Source organism: Lampris incognitus, chromosome 4, assembly GCF_029633865.1.
Source record: "Lampris incognitus isolate fLamInc1 chromosome 4, fLamInc1.hap2, whole genome shotgun sequence".
Lineage (NCBI taxonomy): Eukaryota > Metazoa > Chordata > Actinopteri > Lampriformes > Lampridae > Lampris > Lampris incognitus.
This window is the reverse complement of record NC_079214.1, coordinates 5,519,998-5,532,458: the sequence shown is the minus strand read 5'-3', so window position 1 is coordinate 5,532,458 and position 12,461 is coordinate 5,519,998. Positions and strand designations below refer to the sequence as shown.

At 48.6% G+C, this 12,461-nt stretch overlaps 1 protein-coding gene across 1 annotated transcript in view; it reads left to right on the top strand.

The window, feature by feature from the left end:
* mtmr10 (myotubularin related protein 10) overlaps positions 1-12,461 on the top strand; it is a 51,341-nt gene that overhangs the window by 24,829 nt on the left and 14,051 nt on the right. The window contains exons 6-10 of the mRNA XM_056278094.1: positions 3,923-4,016; positions 4,589-4,736; positions 8,544-8,631; positions 8,819-8,907; positions 11,926-12,056. Of these exons, the coding sequence (XP_056134069.1) occupies positions 3,923-4,016; positions 4,589-4,736; positions 8,544-8,631; positions 8,819-8,907; positions 11,926-12,056 (550 nt within the window). The remainder of the gene's footprint in view (positions 1-3,922; positions 4,017-4,588; positions 4,737-8,543; positions 8,632-8,818; positions 8,908-11,925; positions 12,057-12,461) is intronic.

Sequence of the window (12,461 nt, the reverse complement as noted above, 5' to 3'; positions counted from 1 at the left end):
TGCAGCGACCAGGACACACACCCCACATCCGGCTTAGGGACGCCCGACCCAGCCGGAGGCAACGCGGGGATTCGAACCGACGATCCCCGTGTTGGCAGGGAACGGAATAGACCGCCACGCCACCCGACGCCCCTAAATTACTTAAATTTAAAGGGAGAAGACTCGTCACATGTATTGTAGCAGAACATGTGCAGACCTGTGTGTCGTACAACAGGCTGATCCTGGGAGATTGTGTGTGACGCCAGAGTCTCGCTCTGCCGCCTCAGTGAAGACGACTCTGTTGCAGATTCCTTAAGGACCAACAGTGTAGTATGTGGAGATTCCTTTCACACTAGAAGCGTCCCGATTAGAAGGGGGTGCATTTCCCCTCCACGTCTTGCCCCTGGTGTATTTATACCGTCGGAAGGCTGCTCCTCCTCCCGTGCCATATGGCAGCAATTTGCGTGTAGGTTTTGGAGTACCGGTTGCTCTTAAATACACACGGCACCTGTAGTCGGCCTTTATTTAGCTAATGCCCGCATTACAGGGTTGTGCTGCCTTTAAAACGACATCCGACCGAACTGGCGCCGCCGCGGTTCTTTTAAGAGGTCGAGGGGAGAAGCGTTTTTAGCGTTTTTACTTCCGTCTTCTCCCTGGTCCACTTTTGTTCCCCGCGTACAGCGACGATCCGGCGACACACTGAGGACTGGTTTGCGTGGGGAGGGACGAAATAGTGTCAGCGCGGTCGCCTCACAGCAAGAAGGTCCTGGGTTCGAGCCCCGGGACCGTCCAGCTTCGGGGGTCGTCCTCTTGTGTGGAGTTTGCATGTTCTCCTCGTGTCTGCGTGGGTTTCCTCCGGGGGCTTCGGTTTCCTCCCACAGTCCAAAGACATGGAGGCCAGGTGAATCGCCCGTACTAAATTGTCCCTAGGTGTGTGTGTGTGTGTGTGTGTGTGTGTGTGTGTGTGTGTGTGTGTGTGTGTGTGTGTGTGTGTGTGGGCCCTGTGATGGTCTGGCAGCCTGTCCAGGGTGTCTCCTCGCCTGCCGCCCAATGACTGCTGGGATAGGCTCCAGCATCCCCGAGAGCAGGATAAGCGGTTCAGATGATGGATGGATGGATGAGCGGGTGGATGGATGAGTGGCTGGATGGCTGGATGGATGGGACAGAATAGTACAGCGGAGGTTTTGACTGCCCTCCCTGTGCTCCCGCTGCATCTACATGGGGACGCCGTCCATGTAATTACAGTGTTGAAGCTCGCCCCTTGCCTGCTTGACAACTGGAACGGCTTATTCTGCCAGAGGAAATGAGAGTCGGGGTGCAGCGGTGTCTCACACTTGCGCTTTTTGTCACACTTTTTGTTTCCTCTGGTGTTATTCACGGCTCGGCTGGTGAATGGAGGGCATTGTGCGACCGGCTGCGCCGTGTTGCCACAGAAAGATTCAATCTTCCGGCCCAAAGGCGACTGGCTCTCTTGGATTTGCTTTTCCAGTTCTCGCCCTTTGCTGCTTTTCAAGGGCTGAAATGAAACGCTTAAATAAACGTTTTTTTCTTTTTAGTCCTACGGGTTCACCAGTTTGTAAAGGCTCGAAATCGGGTTTTTTTTTCCTTTGGTGTTTTTTTAACCGTACCACCATGATGTCATTTCTGCTTTTAACAAAAAAGGACTCTTTCTGGCCTGCTGGTACAAATAGCAGCTATAGACCGGTCTCCTACTGGTATAAATAGCAGCTATAGACCGGTCTCCTACTGGTATAAATAGCAGCTATAGACCAGTATCCTACTGGTATAAATACCAGCTATAGACCGGTCTCCTACTGGTACAAATAGCAGCTATAGACCGGTCTCCTACTGGTATAAATAGCAGCTATAGACCGGTCTCCTACTGGTATAAATAGCAGCTATAGACCAGTATCCTACTGGTATAAATACCAGCTATAGACCGGTCTCCTACTGGTACAAATAGCAGCTATAGACCGGTCTCCTACTGGAACAAATACCAGCTATAGACCAGTCTCCTGCTGGTACAAATAGCAGCTATAGACCAGTCTCCTACTGGTATAAATACCAGCTATGGACCAGTCTCCTGGTACAAATACCAGCTATAGACCAGTCTCCTGGTACAAATACCAGCTATAGACCAGTCTCCTACTGGTACAAATAGCAGCTATGAACCAGTCTCCTACTGGTACAAATAGCAGCTATAGACCAGTCTCCTACTGGTACAAATACCAGCTATAGACCAGTCTCCTACTGGTACAAATAGCAGCTATAGACCAGTCTCCTACTGGTACAAATAGCAGCTATGAACCAGTCTCCTACTGGTACAAATATCAGCTATAGACCGGTCTCCTACTGGTACAAATACCAGCTATAGACCGGTCTCCTACTGGTACAAATACCAGCTATAGACCAGTCTCCTACTGGTACAAATACCAGCTATAGACCAGTCTTCTACTGGTACAAATAGCAGCTATAGACCAGTCTTCTACTTTGAATTACTGGAAAAAAGAAATCATGACTGAAGGTCAAGCATTCCATCAGTTGACTCTTCCTCATTGTACTCTGATGAAGTTGTACTGTAATGAATTTGTTTTCTGATGAAGTCATACTCTGATGGAGTTGTACTCTGATGGAGTTGTACTCTGATGGAGTTGTACTTTAATGAAGTTGTACTCTGATGAAGTTGTACTCTGATGGAGTTGTACTGTAATAAAGTTCTACTCTGATGGAGTTGTACTGTAATGTACTCTAATTCAGGACTCTATTTCTATGCCATGTCACCTGAGGTGAAGATTAGATTAAGGCTAAGGTTAGGGTTCAGGTTAGAGTATGGGTGGGAGATGGATGAGGTGGGGTGTCCAGGTAGCGTAGCGGTCTATTCTGTTGCCTACCAACACATGAGGATCGCCGGTTCGAATCCCCTCTGGCTTGGTCGGGCGTCCCTACAGACGCAATGGGCCGTGTCTGCAGGTGGGAAGCTAGCTGGATGTGGGTATGTGTCCTGGGGCCTCATGCATCATCGTTACTAGGGGCAGATGTGCTCTTACACACCCATGGGATTTTTTAGCCCTGAGGTTTGTCTCAGAGACCAGTGTAGAACCTCAGTAACCCCTGAATTTAAACATCAGCTGGCTAACACTGATGTCTTTGCAGGCCTGGGTGATTCTCGTTGCAAGAGGTAGACAACAGATGTTAGGAGGACGGAATTACAAATAACCATCATGCTTTGCTACTGACTGTCAGACAATCTTGAGGGCTAAAAAAGTAAGAACAAATTTGCCCATAGTAGCGATTGATAAGTGAGGCCCCTGGTCACTGCACTAGCGCCTCCTCTGGTCGGTCGGGCGCTTGTTGGGGGGGGGGGATAGCATGATCCTCCCACGCGCTACGTCTCCCTGGTGAAACTCCTCACTGCCAGGTGAAAAGAAGCGGCTGGCGACTCCACATGTATGGGAGGAGGCATGTGGTAGTCTGCAGCCCTCCCCGGATCAGCAGAGGGGGCGGAGCAGAGACCGGGACGGATTGGAAGACTGAGGCAATTGGCCGGACACAATTTGGAGAAAAAGGGGGTAAAAAAAATAAAAAATGATGAGGTTGGTGTGCCTCCGTAGCCGAAAGGTTACAGCACCGGCCACATGGTTGCAACGGTCACCGGTTCGATTCCAGCCGGCAACCTTTGTTGCATGTCATACCCCTCTCTCCCTCCCACATTCCTTTCTGACTCTTCTCTGTCGCTATCTAATATAGGCCAAATATGCCCCCCCCCCCCGCGTATAACGCTAATGCAGTTATACGCTAATAAAAGTATTATAATGAATTTGCACTCTAATGAAGCTGTACTCTAATGAGGCTGTACTCTAATGGAGTTGTACTCTAATGGAGTAGTATTCTTGTGCGTAGTCACTTCCTCTTCACTTTGTTCGCTTCCTCTGTTTTCTTGCAGGTTTGTCTTGCCATCGGCCATTACTCTCACCCTGCGGATCCCCAGCTGCTGTTTGGCTTCGAGTATCTCGGTCGGCGATACCACGCATCCTCAGGTACACGTTAAATATTTCGCGCACGGGCGTCCGGGCAGCATGGGGGTCTATTCCGTTGCCTACCAACACGGGGATCGGCGGTTTGAATCCCCGTGTTAGCTCCGGCTTGGTTGGGCGTCCCTACAGATTGAGCGTGTCTGCGGGTGGGAAGCCGGATGTGGGTGTGTCCTGGTCGCTGCACTGGCGCCTCCTCTGGTCGGTCGGGACCTCTGTTTGGGGGGGGGGGACTGGGGGGAATAGCGTGATCCTCCCACGCGCTACGTCCCCCTGGCGAAACTCCTCACTGTCAGGTGAAAAGAAGCGGCCGGCGACTCCTCATGTATGGGAGGAGGCATGTGGTAGTCTGCAGCCCTCCCCGGATCGGCAGAGGGGGTGGAGCAGCGACCGGGACGGCTCAGAAGAGTGGGGTAATTGGGCGGATACAGTTGGGGAGAAAAAGGGGGGGGTTTCGCCCACCTTTTTTGAGTTCTTCTAAACCGTTGACGCGCTGTGTTCTTGCACACTTGCTGTCAGTTGAAGGGGGCATTAAAGAGTGTTGAAATACGGAGGCGTGTGTGTGTTTCTTCCCCCAGGGGACAGAGTCAACGGCAGCATCCTTGGAGGAGGCTCTCAGACGCCGCTGTTTGACCGGCCGGCCGAGCTGGACCGAGAGATCAAGAGGACGGGCGCTGCCGAGTGGCGCGTGTGCTCGGTTAACGAGGGATACGCCATCTCACCCAGGTACGGACGGCCTTTAGTTCTGGAACAAACAAAACCAATCCGGGTGGCGCGCCTCCGTAGCCGAACGCTTGCAGCACATACCGCATGGTCTCAAATACCGTTGGTTCAGTTCCAGCCGGTGACCTCTGTTGCATGTCATACCCCTCCCATTTCCTGTCCGCCTCTTCACCGTCACTGTCTAATAAAGGTGAAAAAAATGCTCAAAAGGTGATCTTAAGAAAACAAAACGCGGGTGGTGATCAGAGGAAACGTGTCTGTTGCTGATCTCAGAGCTTGGTCCTCGCGGGGTTTATTCAGGCGAGTGGCTTTTGCCGCGTCAGCAGTTTTCCTCGCTTTAGCGTTACTCATTAAGCACAAGCTGATAAAGGTCTTGGTGCAGTAAGAAAGTCTAAAATTGCACAATAGCGGCTTGTACAGCACACGTGATGTCGTGCTGGAGCGGCCCTGTTATGTGGGAACATCCCCCCTGCCGAAACCAAACAACAAACGCACAACTGAGACAGACTTGGGAATGAGTGACACCGAGATGAACCATGTATATTGATTAGGTTGTGACGGTGATGTCAGCTGGAAACTGTGGCATTCGCCTCCTCTGAGCGATACACAGTAATACTCACTCAGAATGAGCTACATTCACCCGCTCTGAGCGATACACAGTAATACTCAGAATGAGCTACATTCACCTGCTCTGAGCGATACACAGTAATACTCACTCAGAATGAGCTACATTCACCTGCTCTGAGCGATACACAGTAATACTCACTCAGAATGAGCTACATTCACCCGCTCTGAGCGATACACAGTAATACTCACTCAGAATGAGCTACATTCACCCGCTCTGAGCGATACACAGTAATACTCACTCAGAATGAGCTACATTCACCCGCTCTGAGCGATACACAGTAATACTCACTCAGAATGAGCTACATTCACCCGCTCTGAGCGATACGCAGTAATACTCATTCAGAATGAGCTACATTCACCCGCTCTGAGCGATACGCAGTAATACTCACTCAGAATGAGCTACATTCACCCGCTCTGAGCGATACACAGTAATACTCACTCAGAATGAGCTACATTCACCCGCTCTGAGCGATACACAGTAATACTCACTCAGAATGAGCTACATTCACCCGCTCTGAGCGATACACAGTAATACTCACTCAGAATGAGCTACATTCGCCTGCTCTGAGCGACACACAGTAATACTCATTCAGAATGAGCTACATCCACCTGCTCTGAGCGATACACAGTAATACTCACTCAGAATGAGCTACATTCACCCGCTCTGAGTGATACACAGTAATACTCACTCAGAATGAGCTACATTCACCCGCTCTGAGCGATACACAGTAATACTCACTCAGAATGAGCTACATTCACCTGCTCTGAGCGATACACAGTAATACTCACTCAGAATGAGCTACATTCACCCGCTCTGAGCGATACACAGTAATACTCACTCAGAATGAGCTACATTCACCCGCTCTGAGCGATACACAGTAATACTCACTCAGAATGAGCTACATTCGCCTGCTCTGAGCGATACACAGTAATACTCACTCAGAATGAGCTACATTAACCCGCTCTGAGCGATACACAGTAATACTCATTCAGAATGAGCTACATTCACCTGCTCTGAGCGATACACAGTAATACTCATTCAGAATGAGCTACATTAACCCGCTTTGAGCGATACACAGTAATACTCACTCAGAATGAGCTACATTCACCTGCTCTGAGCGATACACAGTAATACTCACTCAGAATGAGCTACATTCACCCGCTCTGAGCGATACACAGTAATACTCATTCAGAATGAGCTACATTCACCCGCTCTGAGCGATACGCAGTAATACTCATTCAGAATGAGCTACATTCACCCGCTCTGAGCGATACGCAGTAATACTCACTCAGAATGAGCTACATTCAGAGTGATCAGGCCAGCTGAATTAATTATCTTAACTATAAGTTTCACAGAAACGTGCAGCTCATCCTTTAGAGTGGCCAACTGACATACAACCATAGACGAAAAAAATGTATTATTCTTTTTTCTTTTTTCTTTTTTTTTTTGGATCCCCCCCCTTTTTCTCCCCAATGGTGTCCGGCCAATTACCCCACTCTTCTGAGTCATCCCAGTCTCGGCTCCACCCCCTCTCTGATCCGGGAAGGGCTGCAGACTACCACATGCCTCCTCCCATACATGTGGAGTCACCAGCTGCTTCTTTTCACCTGACAGTGAGGAATTTCACCAGGGGAATTGTAGTGCGTGGGAGGATCACGCTATTCCCCCCAGTTCCCCCTCCCCCCACGAACAGGCGCCCCGACCAACCAGAGGAGGCGCTAGTGCAGTGACCAGGACACATACCCACGTCCGGCTTCCCACCCGCAGACACAGCCAGTTGTGTCTGTAGGGATGCCTGACCAAGCCGGAGGTAACATAGGGATTTGAACCGGCGATCCCCGTGATGGTAGGCAACGGAATAGACCACTACACTACCCGGACGCCCCTAAAAGTGTATTATTCTTCAGAAACAACTTTACTTCTTACTGAATTAGCCATTAAAAATGATCTCCTCATGGGAGACTTTCTGCAGGAAGCCAGTCTCAGATTCTGTTATAGTCTGTTATAGTCTATTATGATTTGTTATAGTCTATTATGATTTGTTATAGTCTATTATGATCTGTTATAGTCTGCTATGATCTGTTATCGTCTGTTATGATCTGTTATATAACTCTCCCCTGCTGCTACACCTAACACACTCAACACGGCAGTATATTGTTGTGCAGAATTTAACACACACCCTTGCAAATGAGATCAAATTGGGGTCCAACATGATGCACTGTAGCGAGCATCAAGGGCCACATGCTGTTCATCAGGAGTGTGAGGGAAGACGGAGTCGTTGTCTGGGTGTTCAACTTTGTTAGCTTGTAAAAGAGTTTTTGGGTCAGGAGAACAACTCATTTTCATGCAAGGGGCAGAATGTGTCTTAATGTGTACGTAAAGCCTCATGATGATGTAACACAGTGTTATATGACGGCAGGGAAGCTGGAGATGACACTAAAAGCAGGATCATCAGGAGGAGGGAGGAGGAGGGTTGGGGCAGTATTGGAAATGTAGGAGGAAAATTTATAATGTGCGGTGAGATGAATACCTCCTCTTCTGACCACATACCACTGTAGCCTTACTACTGCTGTAGTTTGAAATACTGTCAAAAACTTGAAAATACTCAGGACGTCCGGTTAGCGTAGCGGTCTATTCCGTTGCCTACCAACATGGGGATCGCTGGTTCGAATCCCCGTGTTACCTCTGGCTTGGTCAGGCGTCCCTACAGACACAATTGGCTGTGTCTTCGGGTGGGAAGCCGGATGTGGGTATGTGTTCTGATCGCTGCACTAGCGCCTCCTCTGGTCGGTCGGGGCGCCTGTTCGGGGGGGAGGGGGACCTGAGGGGAATAGCGTGATCCTCCCATGCACTACGTCCCCCTGGTGAAACTCCTCACTGTCAGGTGAAAAGAAGCGGCTGGTGACTCCACATGTATAGGAGGAGGCATATGGTAGTCTGCAGCCCTCGCTGGATCGGCAGTGGGGGTGGAGCAGCGACCGGGACAGCTCGGAAGAGTGGGGTAATTGGCCAAGTACAATTGGGGAGAAAAAGGGGGGGATATAAATAAACCTGAAAATACTCGTCGGTGCTGTGATCTATTTGTGATTTCAGGTTTATGTTTAAGGCTTTTTCTGATCCCCTGGTCATATCCCTGTGTAATATTAACTTTTCTTGAATTTCAATCTTCTTCATCCGTTTAGCCTCCCAGAGCACTTTGTGGTCCCCGTGTCCCTGGCAGACCAGGACCTGAAGCAGTTCTCCTGTTTCTTCACTGAGAAGCGCATCCCTGTGAGAACCTGACTGCTTTTGTCTTCCTCAGATCAGTGGTGTTATTTTGTTCTCCCACCGAGGTCATGTCAGGTTTTATATGAAACACAACCAGTTTCTCGTGAACAGAAATACATTATTTTACCACTGTGTGAGTGTGTTTCATTAACACACGTGAATATTAGATGACTGGTGTGCTTCCCTCCAGATCTGGTGCTGGAATCACAACAATGGGAGCGCCCTCATCCGCATGGCCAGCATCAGCAACCAGATGCATCAGAGAAGAGTCTACCAAAGGTATTGTCCTCGGCACACACACATACACACACACACATGGCGGGGCAAGGGGTCCTTGAAATTCTTAAAATGTTTCTAAGTGAGCTGTCAAAGTCAGGATTGAGCTTGGTAAAGGTTAAGCTGGTAAGAATAATCTTGCTTTTAAAGGAGCATGAAAACTGTCTGGCAGTGGCCTTGAGTAGTTGATATTCATAACAAAGCTTTTCAGACTTAATGTCCAACCCTGTGTGATAAGCAGGTAAGCAGTATATCCTTCCTCCTTCCACGGTGCGGGAAGATGGCGGCGTGAACTCACGTTTGCGGCGGCCTCACCCAGTACAATCCATACAGTGTCTTTGTCTGCGTCTAAGTTTGTCTTCGTTTGATGGCTGGGAGAGCTGGCGCTGGATCGGCTGGGAGAGCCTGGTCTGCTGTATCCTGTGGGCCCAGGGACCACGGCCCCTGCCTGGAGCTGTGCCCGTGGAGGTGGCACCGAGGGCGGTCTGACAGGATGCGGAAGCGGGGCAGGCTAAGCTAACTGCTAGCTCATGCAGACCGGCAGTTCAGATAACACCGATGGCGGTCTGGCGGCGGCATCGCCTAGCCTTGACTGTGTTTTTAGTGTCGTCGTGTGGAGTGCGGGGAGGTGTGTCGAAAATGTCTGACTGGGAGAGCTGGCGTTGGATCGGCTGGGAGAGCTTGGTCTGCTGCGTCTTGTGGGCCCAAGGACCACGGCCCTGACGGGAGCTGTGCCTGAAGAGGAAACACCGACGGCGGTCTGACAGGACTTTGAAGCGGGGCAGGCTAAGCTAACTGCTAGCCCATGCAGACCAGCAGTTCAACAGTCATCCTGGCTGGCGTTTGTTCTCCTGGACAGTGATTTATTTTTTTTTTGTTTAGTGTGGATATGGAGTTAGGTCCATAAGTATTTGGACAGTGACACAATATTTGTAATTTTGCCCCTGTACACCACCACAGTGGATTTGAAATGATGTAACCAATATGTGATTGAAGTGTGGACTTTCAGCTTTAATTTAAGGAGTTGGACAAAAATATTGCATTAACCGTTCAGGAATTACAGCCAGTTTTATATATGGTCACCCCATTTTCAGAGGATCAAAAGTAATTGGACACTTGATTAACGAGTGGTTTCATGGGCAAGTAAGACCTTTTCCATCATTATTCCATGACAACTTAAGCAGATAAAAGGTCTGGAGTTCTTTCCAAGTATTGACATTTGCATTTGGTAGCTGTTCATCGGAACTCAACATGAAGTCCATAGAGGTGTCAATACAAGTGATGGAGGCCATCATTAAGCTGAAAAAGCAAAGGAAATCTATCAGATGGATAGTAAACACTTCAGGAGGGGCCACATCAACATTCTGGTACATTCTTAAAAAGAAAGAATGCGCTGGTAAGCTCAGCAACACCAAAAGGCTTGGAAGACCACAGTACACATCTACAGTGGATAATGGCAGAATTCTTCCCCCAGTGAAGACAAACACATTCACAACATCTAGTGAAGTCAGAAAAACTCTTGAGAGGGAGGGGTATCATTGTCCAAGTCTACAATCAAGAGACGCCTGCATGAAAATAAATACAGAGGGTTTATGACAAGGTGAAAACCACTGGTGTCACTTAAGAACAGGAAGGCCAGATTAGACTGTGTTTAAAAACATCTAAAAACCTACCCAGTTCTGGAACAAGGTTCTTTGGACAGATGAAGCAATGATTAACTTGTACCAGTAGGATGTGAAGAGGAAAAGTGTGGAGAACAAAAGGAAAAGCTCATGATTCTCAGCATACCATATCATCTGTCAAACATGGTGGAGGTAGTGTTATGAAATGGGCATGTATGGTTGCCAGTGGAACTTGGTCATTGGTGTTTACTGATGATGTGACTACTGACAGAAGTAGCAGGATTGATTGTGATGTTTATAAGGATATACCATTTGCTCAGATTTAGCCAAATGTCACAAAACTGAGAGGACGGCGCTTCATACTGCAGATGGATAATGACACAAAACAAGCTGAGAAAGCAACCCAGGAGTCTCTCAAGGCAGAAAAGGGGAATATTCATCAGTGACCAAGTCAGTCACCTGAACTCAACCCAGTTGAGCGTGCTTTTCACTTGCTGAAGATCAAACTAATGGCCAAAAGACCCACAAACAACCAGCAACTGAAGGCAGCTGCCGTTAAGTCTTGGCAGAGCATTTCAAAGGAGGAAACTCAGAATTTGAAGATGTCGATGGATTCCGGACTTCAAACAGTCATTGACTGCAAAGGATTTTCCTGCAAACATTAAATATAATTGTTATAATCATAGTTATGTTTGTTTGTCCAATTACTTTTGAGCCTCTGAAAATGGGGTGACCCTGTATATCCATGGCTGTAGTTCCTGAACAGTTAATGCCATATTTTTATCCAACCCATTAAATTAAAGCTGAAAATCTACTCTTCAATCACATCCCAAATACTTCATGTCAAATCCACTGTGGTGGTGTACAGGGGAAAAACTGCAAATATTGTGTAACTGTCCAAATACTTACGGACCTAACTGTATGTGTGTTCTTGTAGTTTTTGGATATGTGTTTTTGTCTTTGTGTTGCACTGCTGGGGAAAACGATATTTCATGACCAAGTGTTCCTGATTCCTGATCTCAATTGAAGTGCAGTCTTTCAGCAGCAACAGTTTATTTATACAACTGTATATTATATAGCCAAAGCTCAGCGTTTTTGGTTTTTATTTTTCAAAGCCATCCAGCATGCCGAATTTCGCCACAAGAGGACACTGTTACATAACCTCACACGAACAGGAACAACTTTTGGATCTGTGGAAACATAAAATCCGGGTGAAAATCAGTTTAAAAATCTGGGTATTTTTCGGGGAACATCGGTAAAAACCGAAAACGCTGAGCCTTGTATATATCTCAGCATGTAGAATCTAATTTTCTGACTGTTCAGAGTTTGTATAAGTTGCCATAAGTAGACCTTGACACATTTAACCCAGTTGCAAACACCCCTCTGTGTGTTGTGCTAGAATCTGCGCTGCAATAACAAAGAGCCACCCGCAGCGTGGCGACGTTCACAGCTTGGACCTGGACAAGAGCCTGCCGAACATCCAGGACATCCAGAGTGCCTTCGTGAAAATCCGGCAGGTCTGCGTCATAGGTGAGCTGCAGTGCACCTGCCATTTAAAAGGCAACTAATGGGGGCGTCCAAGTAGCGTAGCGGTCTATTCCGTTGCCTACCAACACGGGGATCGCCGGTTCGAATCCCAGTGTTGCCTCCGGCTTGGTGGGGCGTCCCTACAGACACAATTGGCCGTGTCTGCGGGTGGGAAGCCGGATGTGGGTATGTGTCCTGGTCGCTGCACTAGCACCTCCTCTGGTCGGTCGGGGCGCCTGTTCGGGGGGGGGGCGACTGGGGGGAATAGCGTGATCCTCCCACGTGCTACGTCCCCCTGGCGAAACGCCTCATTGTCAGGTGAAAAGAAGCGGCTGGCGACTCCACATGTATCAGAGGAGGCATGTGGTAGTCTGCAGCCCTCCCCGGATCGGCAGAGGGGGTGACCGC